Source organism: Myodes glareolus, chromosome 6 (genome assembly GCF_982192425.1).
Source record: "Myodes glareolus chromosome 6, mMyoGla1.1, whole genome shotgun sequence".
Lineage (NCBI taxonomy): Eukaryota > Metazoa > Chordata > Mammalia > Rodentia > Cricetidae > Myodes > Myodes glareolus.
Window position 1 is genome coordinate 47,878,042 of NC_142031.1, and position 12,304 is coordinate 47,890,345.

At 43.1% G+C, this 12,304-nt stretch overlaps 1 protein-coding gene across 1 annotated transcript; it reads left to right on the forward strand.

Moving 5' to 3' along the window:
- The first annotated feature begins 404 nt into the window (after positions 1-404).
- Positions 405-6,501, forward strand: LOC146894235 (vomeronasal type-1 receptor 48-like). The gene is given in 4 exon segments (XM_087907554.1): positions 405-1,286; positions 1,288-1,391; positions 6,036-6,192; positions 6,382-6,501. Coding segments are annotated over 4 exon segments (1,263 nt in total).
- Positions 6,502-12,304: the final 5,803 nt, after the last annotated feature.

The window sequence follows — 12,304 nt, forward strand, 5'->3', positions numbered from 1 at the left end:
ATTATAACCCAGATTAGAATAATTTTTGTTCATCACTATTGTTTAAGGTTTCAAGTATAAAATAAGGCAATATAAATTAGTAGGATTGAATTTCTAAGAGGTCCAGATGCAATGAAGGAACACAAAGTGTGAATTCTGTTTAGGATGTGTCTGAGAATGCATTTATTATGCACAAGATGCTATTTATACAGGAATTACATGGAGTTCATATCGAAATATAGGCCATATCCAGTCTGGAACTACAAAAGTAAAGTGACATATAAATCAAGAATAGGTAGGTAAAATAGAGTGATGATATAGACATATTGACCAGTGAGTCACAAGTTTGATGTATACTCTATTATTTTTCTAGGTATATGAAATATACCTCCACTGTGCTTTTTGGGTGATTACACTTCCCACTCATGTCCTCGTTAAACAGTGTCCTTTATTTCCAAGCTGGACTTGGGGTCCTCGCCAATATGTTTCTTTTTCTTTTCTACACATTCATAATCCTCTGTCACAGACCTAAGCCCATGGACCTGATCTCTTGTCAACTGACCTTCATCCACATAATGCTGCTCCTCACTGGAGTGGTTGTTTGGAATACAGACATATTTGAGTCACTGAACATTGAGAATGACATCAAATGCAAGACAGCGTTTTACATAAGCAGGGTGATGAGATGCCTCTCCATCTGCATCACCTGCCTCCTGAGTGTGTTCCAGGCTGTCACTATCAGTCCCAGTACCTCTTTCTTGGCGAACTTTAAACTTAAACTAAAGAAGTACATAATCTATGCTTTCTTCTATATTTGGTCTCTCAATTTGTCATTCAATGGCAACTTGATCATCTATGTTGGTGGTTTTACCAATGTGAGTGAGACCAAACAGATGAAGGTCACTAAATCCTGCTCACTCTTCCCCACGAGCTACATCATCAGGGCACTGATTTTAACAGTGACAACCTCCATTGATATATTTCTTGTAGGAGTTATGCTGACCACAAGTGCATACATGGTGATAATCTTGTTCAGACATCAGAGACAATGTCAACATCTTCACAGCCTCAGCCACTCGAGAGCATCCCCTGAGAAAAGGGCCACCCAGACCATCTTGCTGCTGGTAACTTTCTTTGTGGTCATGTACTGGGTGGACTTCATCATCTCATCCACCGCAGTCCTGTTATGGATGTACGACCCAGTCATCCTGAGTGTTCAGAAGTTTGTGGTGGATGTCTATCCCACAATTACTCCTTTGGTACAAATCAGTTCTGATAATAGAATAATCAATATACTAAAAAAACTTTCGGTCAAAATACTACCAGATTTTTTTAAAATGTCATTTTTCTTTTTTAATAATTGTATTTATTTTAATTTATAAGGAGAGTGTTGTGCCAGCTTGTGTGCACGTGTGAATTCATGATTCCCAGGAAAGTTATAAGAGGTCATTGAATTCTCTGTACTGCAGGTGCTAATGGGTATAGGGAATAATGCTGGAGCAGCACCGATAATTTTTTTTTCTAAAAACCAGACTTTTCTCTAACTGTTTAATAGTCCAACTGTTTAATAGCAAATCAAGATCCTTCATATATTTAAATACAATTTTGTGGTATAACACATACACATTTATGTGACATTTCTGCTGCCAAGTGATATAGAGTCTTTGTCTTTTAAGTTCATTGTACACCATAAGCTGAAATTTTTACAGAAATTTTCTTATGCTCTTCCTTTTCCTTTATATCATAAATGTACCCTTGATGCTTAGGCTACTCAAATGAAGCTCCTTGCTGATATTGACTTCTCTGTCTCTCTGTCTCTCTGTCTCTCTGTCGTCTCTCTGTCTCTGTCTCTCTCTCTCTCTCAATTGTTCAAGACAGGGTTTCTCTGTAGCTTTTGAACTTGTCCTGGAAGTAGCTCTTGTAGATCAGGCAGGCTTCAAACTTACAGAGAGATTCACCTGCCTCATACTCCCAAGTGCTGGAATTAAAGGCATGTGTCACTATTGCCTGGTGCTGATACTGACTTTTTAAGTTTTTCTTTTGAAAATACTTTAATCTACTCTCAGTCATCAATAATTATTTAAATATCTGATTTTAGTTTTAATTCTGCTTCCTAATTATAGTTTCTCTGGATCCATAAAAATAATGTGAGTTTCAATTTTTCATTTTTTCCCTACAGTTACTTAAACACGCTAACATGAAGCTTGCATGTACCTCTGTATTTCCACTTCTTTCCATCTATGTTTCCTGAAATATGCTGACAGATAAAAATAGTCTATACCTACATACATGCTATACAATGCATGTGTGTATGCATGTGTGTTTGTGTGTGTGTGTGTGTGTGTATGTATGTGTGCACAGATTAAGGATATGTGTGAATGTGCACATAAAGGCCAATGTTGTTGGCTGTTGTTCTTCATATGTCATTCTCCTTGAGCTTTGAGAAAACATCTCTCACCGTGACAAGGGGCTTACCAGATATGCCAAAATGGTAGCCCCAGGAATTCTTTGGTCTCTGCCGCTACAGCTATGGGATAAAAGTGTTCATCACCATGCTCCAGTTTTTAAAACATTATTCTCTGTTATTGAAAAGAGATTTGTTTCATACAATGTATTCTGATTAGGGGTCTTCTCCTCCCACTCCTCTCAGTTCTTCCCAACATCCCCTCCAATAAACAACCCTAAGATAAAACAAAAGCCAGTAAATCAGAATAGAAAAAAAGAAGAAAAAGAGCCAAAGAAAAAGCACAAGAAACACATACAGACATAGAAACACACGTTTGCACACACAGGAATCTAATAAAAACCGAAGAAACAAAAGTCATAGTATAGATGTAAAGGATCTGCGAATATTCCATTTAGATTATTTTGTGCTGACTATCTACTACAGGGCATGAGAACTATCCTTAAGAGTGTATTATTTCCCTAGTGAGGCTCCCTTGAAGAAAACTTATTTTTCATTTGCAAGGAGCTATGAAAAGAAGATAGCTTCAAGGTTAGGATTGTGATTCTGTGTCCTCTTCTCTCAGCTCTAGGACCCCATTAGTGCAGACCTCTGCAGTGCCTGTGTATGCTGCCATAGTCTCTGAATTTATATGTGTTGGTGTGCTCTGTTTAGAAGGTGTGGGAGCTCACGTGTGACTCAGTTTTCATTTGGAGTCAATTCTGACTTAAAATGTCATTTGAGTTTAAGCTTGGCTGCTCTGCTTGTTCAGCTTCCTTGAGGGTTATGAAAAAGTTCTGATTAAGCCCATGGGAAAGAGCATTTTGCCCATCAGAAGAGGACACTCTATCTAGAAGAAAGAATATTACTGATGTATAACCTTAGGAACATCAATATAGAATTTGAAACTGCTTACAACAGGACAGGAATAATCTTATGGTTAGATACTGACTGGCCGTCTATGCTGTGCTTTGTTCTGCTTTTGTATATATACAGACTCTAAAATAAACTTGGGACTGTGCAGAGTAGTCTGGCAGTCCCCCTAAATCTATCCTGTGTTTTCTGTCTCAATGTCTTCCAATCTGACAATTTCTTAATCTTCGCACCCCTACCCTGAATCCCTCAACTGATTTTGTTGGAGTAGTCTCTGATAAGAAGACCTTGTTTTCTTGGTGTCCTCAATCCCTCTGGCTCTTACACTCTTTCCACCTCCTCTTACACAGAGTTCCTGAGTCCTGAGCGGAAAGAGTTGAGGGAGATATCCCATGTAGGACTGAGTGCTTTAGGTCTCACTCTGCATATTGTCTGGATGTGAGTCTCCATATTTGTTCCTATCAGCTTCCAGAGGAAGTTTCTCTGATGATGGTCGAGAAAAGCACTAATCAATGAGTATAGCACAATGCCATTAGGAGTCATTTTATTGCTACCTTCTTATAGCAGAATGTAGAAATTCTACTGAATTTGGTTTTCCCCTAGGCTTCTAGCCTATCTGATCTCAGGTTTTTATCCATTCAGGCAGTGTCAGGTATGGGTTTGATCCCATGGAGTGCATGCTTTAAATCCAATCAGATGTTGGTTGGTTGTTCACACAAGCTTTGTGCCACTATTACAGCAGCATATCTTGGAGGCAGACAGGCCACTGTAGCTTGAAGGGTTTGTAGCTGGGTTGGTGTACAGAGCACCCTCCAGAATGATGAACACTAAACCATAGGGTGAAGGTTCAAGAGAGGCACCAGTTCAAATTTTTTATGTTCAATGATTTGTGCAGGGTATTGTCTTCAACATAAAGGCCTTACCATCAATTTGTGGGGAGCAATCAATAAATGGCCTTGGTGATATCGTGGGTCTTGGGGGGGGGTTCCATGGGGCCCATTTGCTGTGGGATAATGGTTTTACTCTGTAAAGCTTTGTTTCTTGTACTTGTTTAATTAAATGCTGATTGGCCAGAAGGCAGTTAGGAAGTAGAAGCAGGGTAAGGAGAACAGGAAAATTCTGGGAAGAGAAAAGAGGCAGTCTGCAGTCATCACCCAGACACAGAGGAATCCAGACACAAAAGAAGCAAGATGTGACTGCCTCGCTGAAAAAGGTACCAAGCCGTGTGGCTAACACAGACAAGAATTATGGGCTAGTATAAGTTATAAGAGTTAAGAAGATGTCTGTGCTAATAGACCAATCAGTTTATAATTAACGTAGACCTCTGTGTGTTTCTTTGGGATTAAATGTCAGTAGAATGGGGCAGGTCAGAAATCTCTTTCAAAACCCATTTGTTCAACAACTCAATTAAATATATTCCATTCCTGTTACTAGAATCTACACTTGGCCAATAGTGATGTTCAGTTGTGGTTCTGTCTCCCCTGTTATTTGGTGATTTAATGTAGTTCACCTTCAGATACATATGTAAGTTTTTACTGTATTACATTCCCATACAACCCTTCAAGGGTTCCCTAGTTTTCATTGTCTTTGTCCACATTCCTTTTCTTTCCTCACTCACTCACACTTTCTTCCCTATCCCCATTCAGTCTTCCATTCCAACTCCCCCATCCATGCATCCATGCATCCATCATCCATGCATCCATACATCCATCATCCATCCATGCATCCATGCATCCATGCATCCATCCATCCAGCATCATCTATTCTATATGCCCTTCCTAAGGAAATGCATCCATTCTATCTATTCCCCTACTCTATACCTAACCTCTGTGGTTCTATATAGACTGTAGCTTGCTTATCAATGACATAAGAGCTAAAATCCACATATAAATAAATGCATACCATGTCCAAGAGACTCCTAAAACATATAGCCTCTTGCTATTCCCAAATATCATTTATTATTGTTTCTTTACATTTAAAGGGGGTATTCTATAGAGATTTACATGGGTATGGATCTTGGTTTATGGATACAAATATAATGTCAATTTTGTTATGCTGTGTATACATATATTTTTTGTTTTTGATTAAGGTATTGTGTTTGTATAGCTCATTTTAAAATGTAATGTATAATTAAGAATTATAGCTTAATAGAGAGTAATTTATAATAGTCAAACTTATAGTCATGTTAGTTAGATTTTTCTAGATATACAAAGATGTATTTCAGATAGTAATGGTATTCTTCACATCTTTCAGAGACCTTCAGAATATGGCAACATCTTTCAGAGACCTTCAGAATATGGCATATAGAATGTATAAGAACTTAGGACTTTTCATGACAGTGAGACACATCTGCTCCTGGCAGCACCAATCTACATCAAGACGAAGATGGGCATTGAAGAGACTTTTTATGGAGATTATTAGGTGAACTGTACATGCAGGATCCACCGAGAAATGACTGCTGCACTTGCCTAAAGGAAGTACTTCTGTGTTCCTCCTTCATGGAAGTGTCTGCTAGACATTCTGCAGGACACAGAAAAATGTGATGGACAAATTGCATATATAGGTGGAACTGTCTTTGAAATTTCCTGCTTCATGGGAAAGTCTGCTGGATACTATGGGTCTGTGGACTGAAGATTGGATGCCCTAATGATACAGAAGAACTTTGGGTGACTGTCCAGGCAGCGAGATGTCTCTGTCAATTCTAGAATTTGGAAGTTGCTTACAATGTACTTCCTTGTAGGGCACCAAGGCGCCACAACCCTGCTGTCATTTCCTGCCTCTCAAGCCGCTTAGGCCCTGCCCTGAGGCGCTTGGCGCGCTTTCCCGAATGGCGCAATCCAGCCACCAATCGTGATGCTTGGCGCACTTTCCCGAATGGCGCAATCCAGCCACCAATAGTGAGCTGATAAGATCAGGAGCAGCCAGAGCCATTCAGACTCGGACACTTCTTAGGCTTTGTTCTGCACAGCTTATAAGCCCTGCACGCCAGGGTCCAGGGTCCTTCACCATCAACCTCAAGTTTGTGCGCTCCCAATAAAAGTATGTTCTGAGAAGAAGCCTGGTGTGGTCATCTCTTCTGCTGGCAGACACGGCATGCCACAAGTGGTGCCGAAACCCAGGACGCTGACATCTGGGCACCTTGCAAGGACCCCCGGCTCATCGGGAAGGATTCAGAACTCAGGCATACGGAGCGGCGGTACCGGTAAGTTCTCCGAAGGTAACAGTAACATGCTGGTGGGAGGAATAGTCCTATTGTGGGTAGTAGCTGTGATCGTTTTAACATCATGGGGAATAACACTTCAAACCCGCGAGTTGCAGAGAGTTTTCTCCGCCCGCTTCAGCGATTATTGAAACAGCAAGGTCTAAAGATCTCTGATCGCTCTATAAGGGGATTCTTGGAGGACATTGACCAGGCGGCTCTGTGGTTCGGGGTGACAGGGGACGTCAATCTCCCCTGTTGGGTAAAGCTAGGATGAGATCTCGAGAAGGCTAAAGCTGAAGGGCGATTATGGGTGGGAACACAGCCCCTGTGGCGGTTGATGCACTCTTGCCTTAAAGATGGCAAGTGCATCGATATTGTCAGTGAGAGTCGCAGAGCTCTCTCTGCCCACCAGGATAGCATGTCAGAATCAGATAGCAAAAAGGAGGGAGAACTAAAAGAAAAGATAGTAAAAAGAGCTCTAAAGGAAATAAAGAAAGACAGACCATGGGAAAATGGGACAAAAACCCTCCAGGCTGTACCCAGTCCTGGATGAGTTTGCACACCTGACTCTCTCAGATACCTCTGAGGAGGAGTTGGATCTAGAGGAGGAGGAAGAATTAGAAGAAGTTGCCGTGGAGTATGAGCGGGGACGGTATAGTCTGGACAACTCCGATCCACCGCCATATTGCCCGCGAAAGGGGCAGCTGACAGGGATCCCATCTGCGCCAGTTGCCTCAGGTGCATTTTTTATAAAACCCAGCACATGGAGTCCGCTGGCCAGTGCATTCCCAGTATTTGAAGACCGCGCTACGCAAAATAGATATCATGAGCCAATAGGGTATAAGCAACTGAAAGATCTGGCCAAGTCGGTCAGGACATATGGGGTGAGTGCTAGTTTTACCCTGGCCCTCATGGAGCGTCTTGCCCAGAATGCCATGACTCCTTTAGATTGGTTTGGCATGGCCAAAGCATGCTTAACCTTAGGGCAGTATTTGGAGTTTAAATCAATTTAGACTGACTTCGCCTATTCCCAGGCCAGAACAAATGTGATGAATGGGAATCAATTCTGGACAGCAGACATGTTACTGGGACAGGGGCAGTGGATTAATAATCAGACAGCCCTCCCAGTAGAAGTCTATACACAAGTTAACACAATAGCCACACGGGCATGGAAAGCCATCCCAAACAAAGGAGAAGTGGCCGGTAATCTTACAAAAATAATCCAAGGCATCACAGAACCGTTCTCTGACTTCGTGGCGCACATGATGGAGGCTGCAGGCCGCATGTTTGGGGACATGGACCATGCCATGCCGCTCGTAGAGCAATTAGTGTATGAGCAATGTACTAAGGACTGCAGGCGCGCCATAGCCCCGTGGAAGGCAAAAGGCTTGTAGGCATGGATAAGAGCATGCAGGGAAGTTGGAGGGCCCTTGTCCAATTCAGGGTTAGCTGCGGCCGTGTTGGCAGCTGCAAAAACATTTGGTAAAGGGCATGGCAGATATTTTCGGTGTGGGCAGGAAGGACATTACAAGAAACAATGTCCAAACAATGGAGGGGGGAGCAAAACAGGAAACCGCAAGCCGGATGTTTGCCCTAGGTGTAAGAAAGGGAAACATTGGGCAAATGAGTGTCGGCCAGTAAAAGACATACATGGACAGCCCATTACAACACATCAAGGGCCAAAAAAACGGGAACAGGGGCCCCCGTCCCCAGGGCCCACGAATATATGGGGCACTGCAGAACCCATCATTTCGCCCCCCGTCACAGCCAGGAGAGCAACCTCAGGCTCCGTAGGGCTGGACATCTGTGCCACCTCCAGAGTGATATTGACACCTCGAATGGGAATACAGCCAGTGGAGTCAGATTTTAAAGGCCCATTACCCAAGGGCATGGTGGGTCTGCTCCTTGGCAGATCCTCGTCTGCCTTGAAGGGATTGGTCATTACTCCAGGAGTCATAGATCCTGATTGTGAAGGAGTTGTAAAAATATTGTGTGCTTCCCCTTGAGGTGTAACAGCAATCTCTCCAGGGGATCGGATAGCCCAATTAATAATTTTACCCAGTCTGCATGCTAGCTTCCCTGCTAAGGATAAGTATAGAGGTGACAGGGGCCTTGGCTCCACCGGAGTTGATCTGGCATGTCTTTCGTTAACACTTGACAACCGTCCGATAATAGATTTAAAGATAGAAGGGAGGACATTTTCTGGACTGTTGGATACTGGAGCCGACCGTAGCATTATAGCCAAAGGCTCTTGGCCTAAATGCTGGCCGCTGCAGTCATCCTCCCAAACATTACTAGGCTTGGGCTATGCCCAGGCTCCAGAAATAAGTGCAAAGGAATTAACCTGGTCCTTTAGTGAGGGACAAAAGGGGACATTCCAACCCTTTGTGGTGAATCTTCCCATTACCCTCTGGGGAAGAGATGTGTTAAGCCAAATGGACATGAAGCTGTCTACTGAATATTCTTCGGCTAGCAAAAATATTATGATGAGATCAGGATTTGTACCAGGAAAAGGGCTTGGAAAATTTCTCCAAGGCATGACGGAACCTATAGAGGCACAAGGAAACATAGATTGTAGAGGGCTGGGTTTTTCATAGGGGCCACTGGGGATGGAATTCCTATATCTTGGACTACCTCCACCCCAGTCTGGATCCCCCAGTGGCCCCTCTCCCAGGAAAAACTGCTTGCTGCCCAGGAATTAGTTCAAGAACAGCTAGCTGCAGGTCACCTTGAACCCTCGCAATCACCTTGGAATACGCCCATATTTGTGATAAAAAAGAAATCAGGCAAGTGGAGATTGTTGCATGACCTTAGGGCGGTTAATCAGCAAATGCAGCTTATGGGCCTAGTACAACGGGGCTTACCAATCCTTTCTAGTATCCCTGCTGATTGGCCGGTAATCATACTTGACATTAGGGACTGTTTTTTCTCAATACCCTTGGCAAAGGAAGACTGTTGCCGTTTTGCCTTTATATTGCCATTGCCCTCTGTTAATCATGAACAACCAGATGCACGATTTCAGTGGTGCATCTTACCACAGGGGATGGCCAACAGTCCCACTATGTGTCAACTCTTTGTTGGACAGGCTCTTAATCTAGCACACCTGAAGTATCCCCACATCCGGGTTTGTCATTATATGGATGACATATGAATAGCTGCACCAACGTCGCTATTGCTGGAAGAAGCTTATGTACAGATCGTTAAGGATCTAGAGAACAAAGGCCTAGTTATAGCCCCTGAAAAGGTACAGAAGGATGAAGTGGGGAAGTTTTTGGGAGCCCTTCTTTCATCAACTCAGATTCGGCCGCAAAAGATTCAGATCAGGACAGGTCAATTGGAGACTCTAAATGATTTTCAGAAGTTGCTAGGAGATATTAATTGGCTTAGGCCATATTTGCCTATAACTACGGCCAAGCTTAAACCACTATTTGCCATTCTGGAAGGAGACCCCAGAGTTACATCTCTGCGCATTTTAACCCCAGAGTCCTGGGGAGTGATCAATAAGGTAGAAAAGGCCATCGAAATGGTGCATCTGACACGCATAGTGCCTACCGAACCATTATATCTTTGTGTTCTTCCCTCCATCTTGCAACCCACTGCTGTTTTATGGCAGAAGGGCCCATTACTCTGGATTCATGCACATGCTTCCCCACAAAAAACAGTTGAACACTACCCTACTGCTGTGGCGAATTTAGCATTACAAGGTCTTAAGTCAGCCGTATTGCATTTTGGCATTTTCCCACATGTTCTGCTTGTACCATACACTCCATCCCAAATTCAAGTTCTAGGGGCTTTAGTAGATGATTGGGCTGTTCTTCTTTGTAGCTTTTCTGGAAAAATAGATAACCATTATCCTAAAAGTCCCTTATTACAGTTTGTAACCCGTCAGTCAGTTATTTTTCCCAAAATTACCACCGCCAAGCCTTTGGCAGGAATCAAAGACATTTATACAGATGGCTCCAAAAGTGGCCGGGGAGCCTATGTAGTGCTTGGAGAAAACCCAGTTATTGTTCAGTTTGAACCAGAGACACCTCAAATTGTGGAAAGCCGCATAGTCTGCCATGTTTTTAAAACATTTTTGGAGCCGTTTAATCTGATCTCCGACTCACATTATGTTGTCAGTGTAGTTTGATACCTTGAAATAGCTGCAGATATCAGCCCAAAAAGTCCTGTAGCAAGCGTCTTGATTGAACTCTGCAGCCTCATTAGGCAGCGAACACAACCCTTTTATATTGAACATATAAGAGCTCATACTCTTCTTCCAGGCCCCATGGCAGAACATAATGCCTTGGCAGATACTGCTGCTAGGACCCTAGCTTTGCCAGTCCTGACTGACCCGGAACTCGCTAAACAGTTCCATCAATTATATCATGTCCCAGCTATAACTCTGTGCTTAAAGTTTAAAATACCATGCCATGTTGCCAGGGAGATTGTGACTTCCTGTCCCTCTTGTGTAACCTTCCAACATCCGCCTCATACTGGGGTCAATCCTAGAGGGTTGCGACCTGGTGAGATTTGGCAAATGGATGTTACACATATTTCTAGTTTTGGAAGATTACAGTATGTTCATGTGTCTGTCGACACCTGCTCAGGCATTATCCATGCCTCCCCTCTTTTGGGAGAAAAACAGCTAATATTCTTACACATGTCTGGAAGCTTGGGCAGCCTGGGGAAAACCCAGGATTCTTAAAACGGATAATGGCCCTGGCTATACTTCAAAAGGTTTTCAAGCCTTTTGTAAGCAACTGCAGGTGACCCATGTCATGGGCCTGCCATATAATCCCCAGGGTCAAGGTGTGGTGGAGCGAGCTCACCGATCCCTGAAAGAACTCATACAAAAACAAAAAGGGGGAATAGCAGAAGGCTACTCTCCCAAGAACAAAATATCTATTGCGCTCTTTACTTTAAATTTTTTGATTGTCAATCAAAAAAAGGACAATCCGCTGCCTGTAGGCATGTGGATCCGATTCAGATAAAATTTCCTCCTGTAAAATGGAAGGATGTGTTGGATAACACATGGAAAGGCCCTGATCCAGTTATAGCCAGATCCAGGGGAGCTGTTTGTGTCTTTCCACAGGACCAAGACAATCCTGTTTGGGTGCCGGAAAGACTGACTCGAGTGCTACGTCATGAAGACCTTCATAATAGTGCTGATCCTGATGGTGATCTGCACAATCGTCGCAAAGAAGATGACGCTGTGGGAAGTGACCAGAATCTGGCCCATCCCGATGCCAGTGCATGCTAATTCCAGTGCACTTCTGGTAATTTTTTCTACATCCTGCGATATGGATGTGCCCTGCATGATTCCTATTGGCGGTAACCCGCAATGCTTTAATGCTTCTAAAATTAACTTGTTAGGCTCCTATTGTTTTTTCCTGAACAATGCCAACTGCATTCTATTAAGGAAGAGAAATATTACTGCCTGGTTAAATCCTCTTCAGAATTCTAGGGTCTCTGTCGGAACGATATTTTCCGTCCTGACACAGGATATTCAAGGATAGCTTACAGGCAGTGGCAGTGATGAAAATGGCTCAAACGCAGTAAATATTACCACCCTAGCCATTACTAGCACTGCGCGCATACCCCAACCTTATGATGAGACCCAGATTGCCACTCGATTTACAGCTTCGCCCCATTGTGAACCAGATACCTCATTTCCCCCGGTTTTTACCATATGCCAAAGCAAATCGTGGGAGAAAAAATCAGTTAGTGAGGGTTTTACTATGTCACCCCCACTAAAGCGATTTGTATGGGGAAGAGGAAATGCTTCAAGTGTTGGAGATGGTTGGCCTTGGTTTCAATGGCTT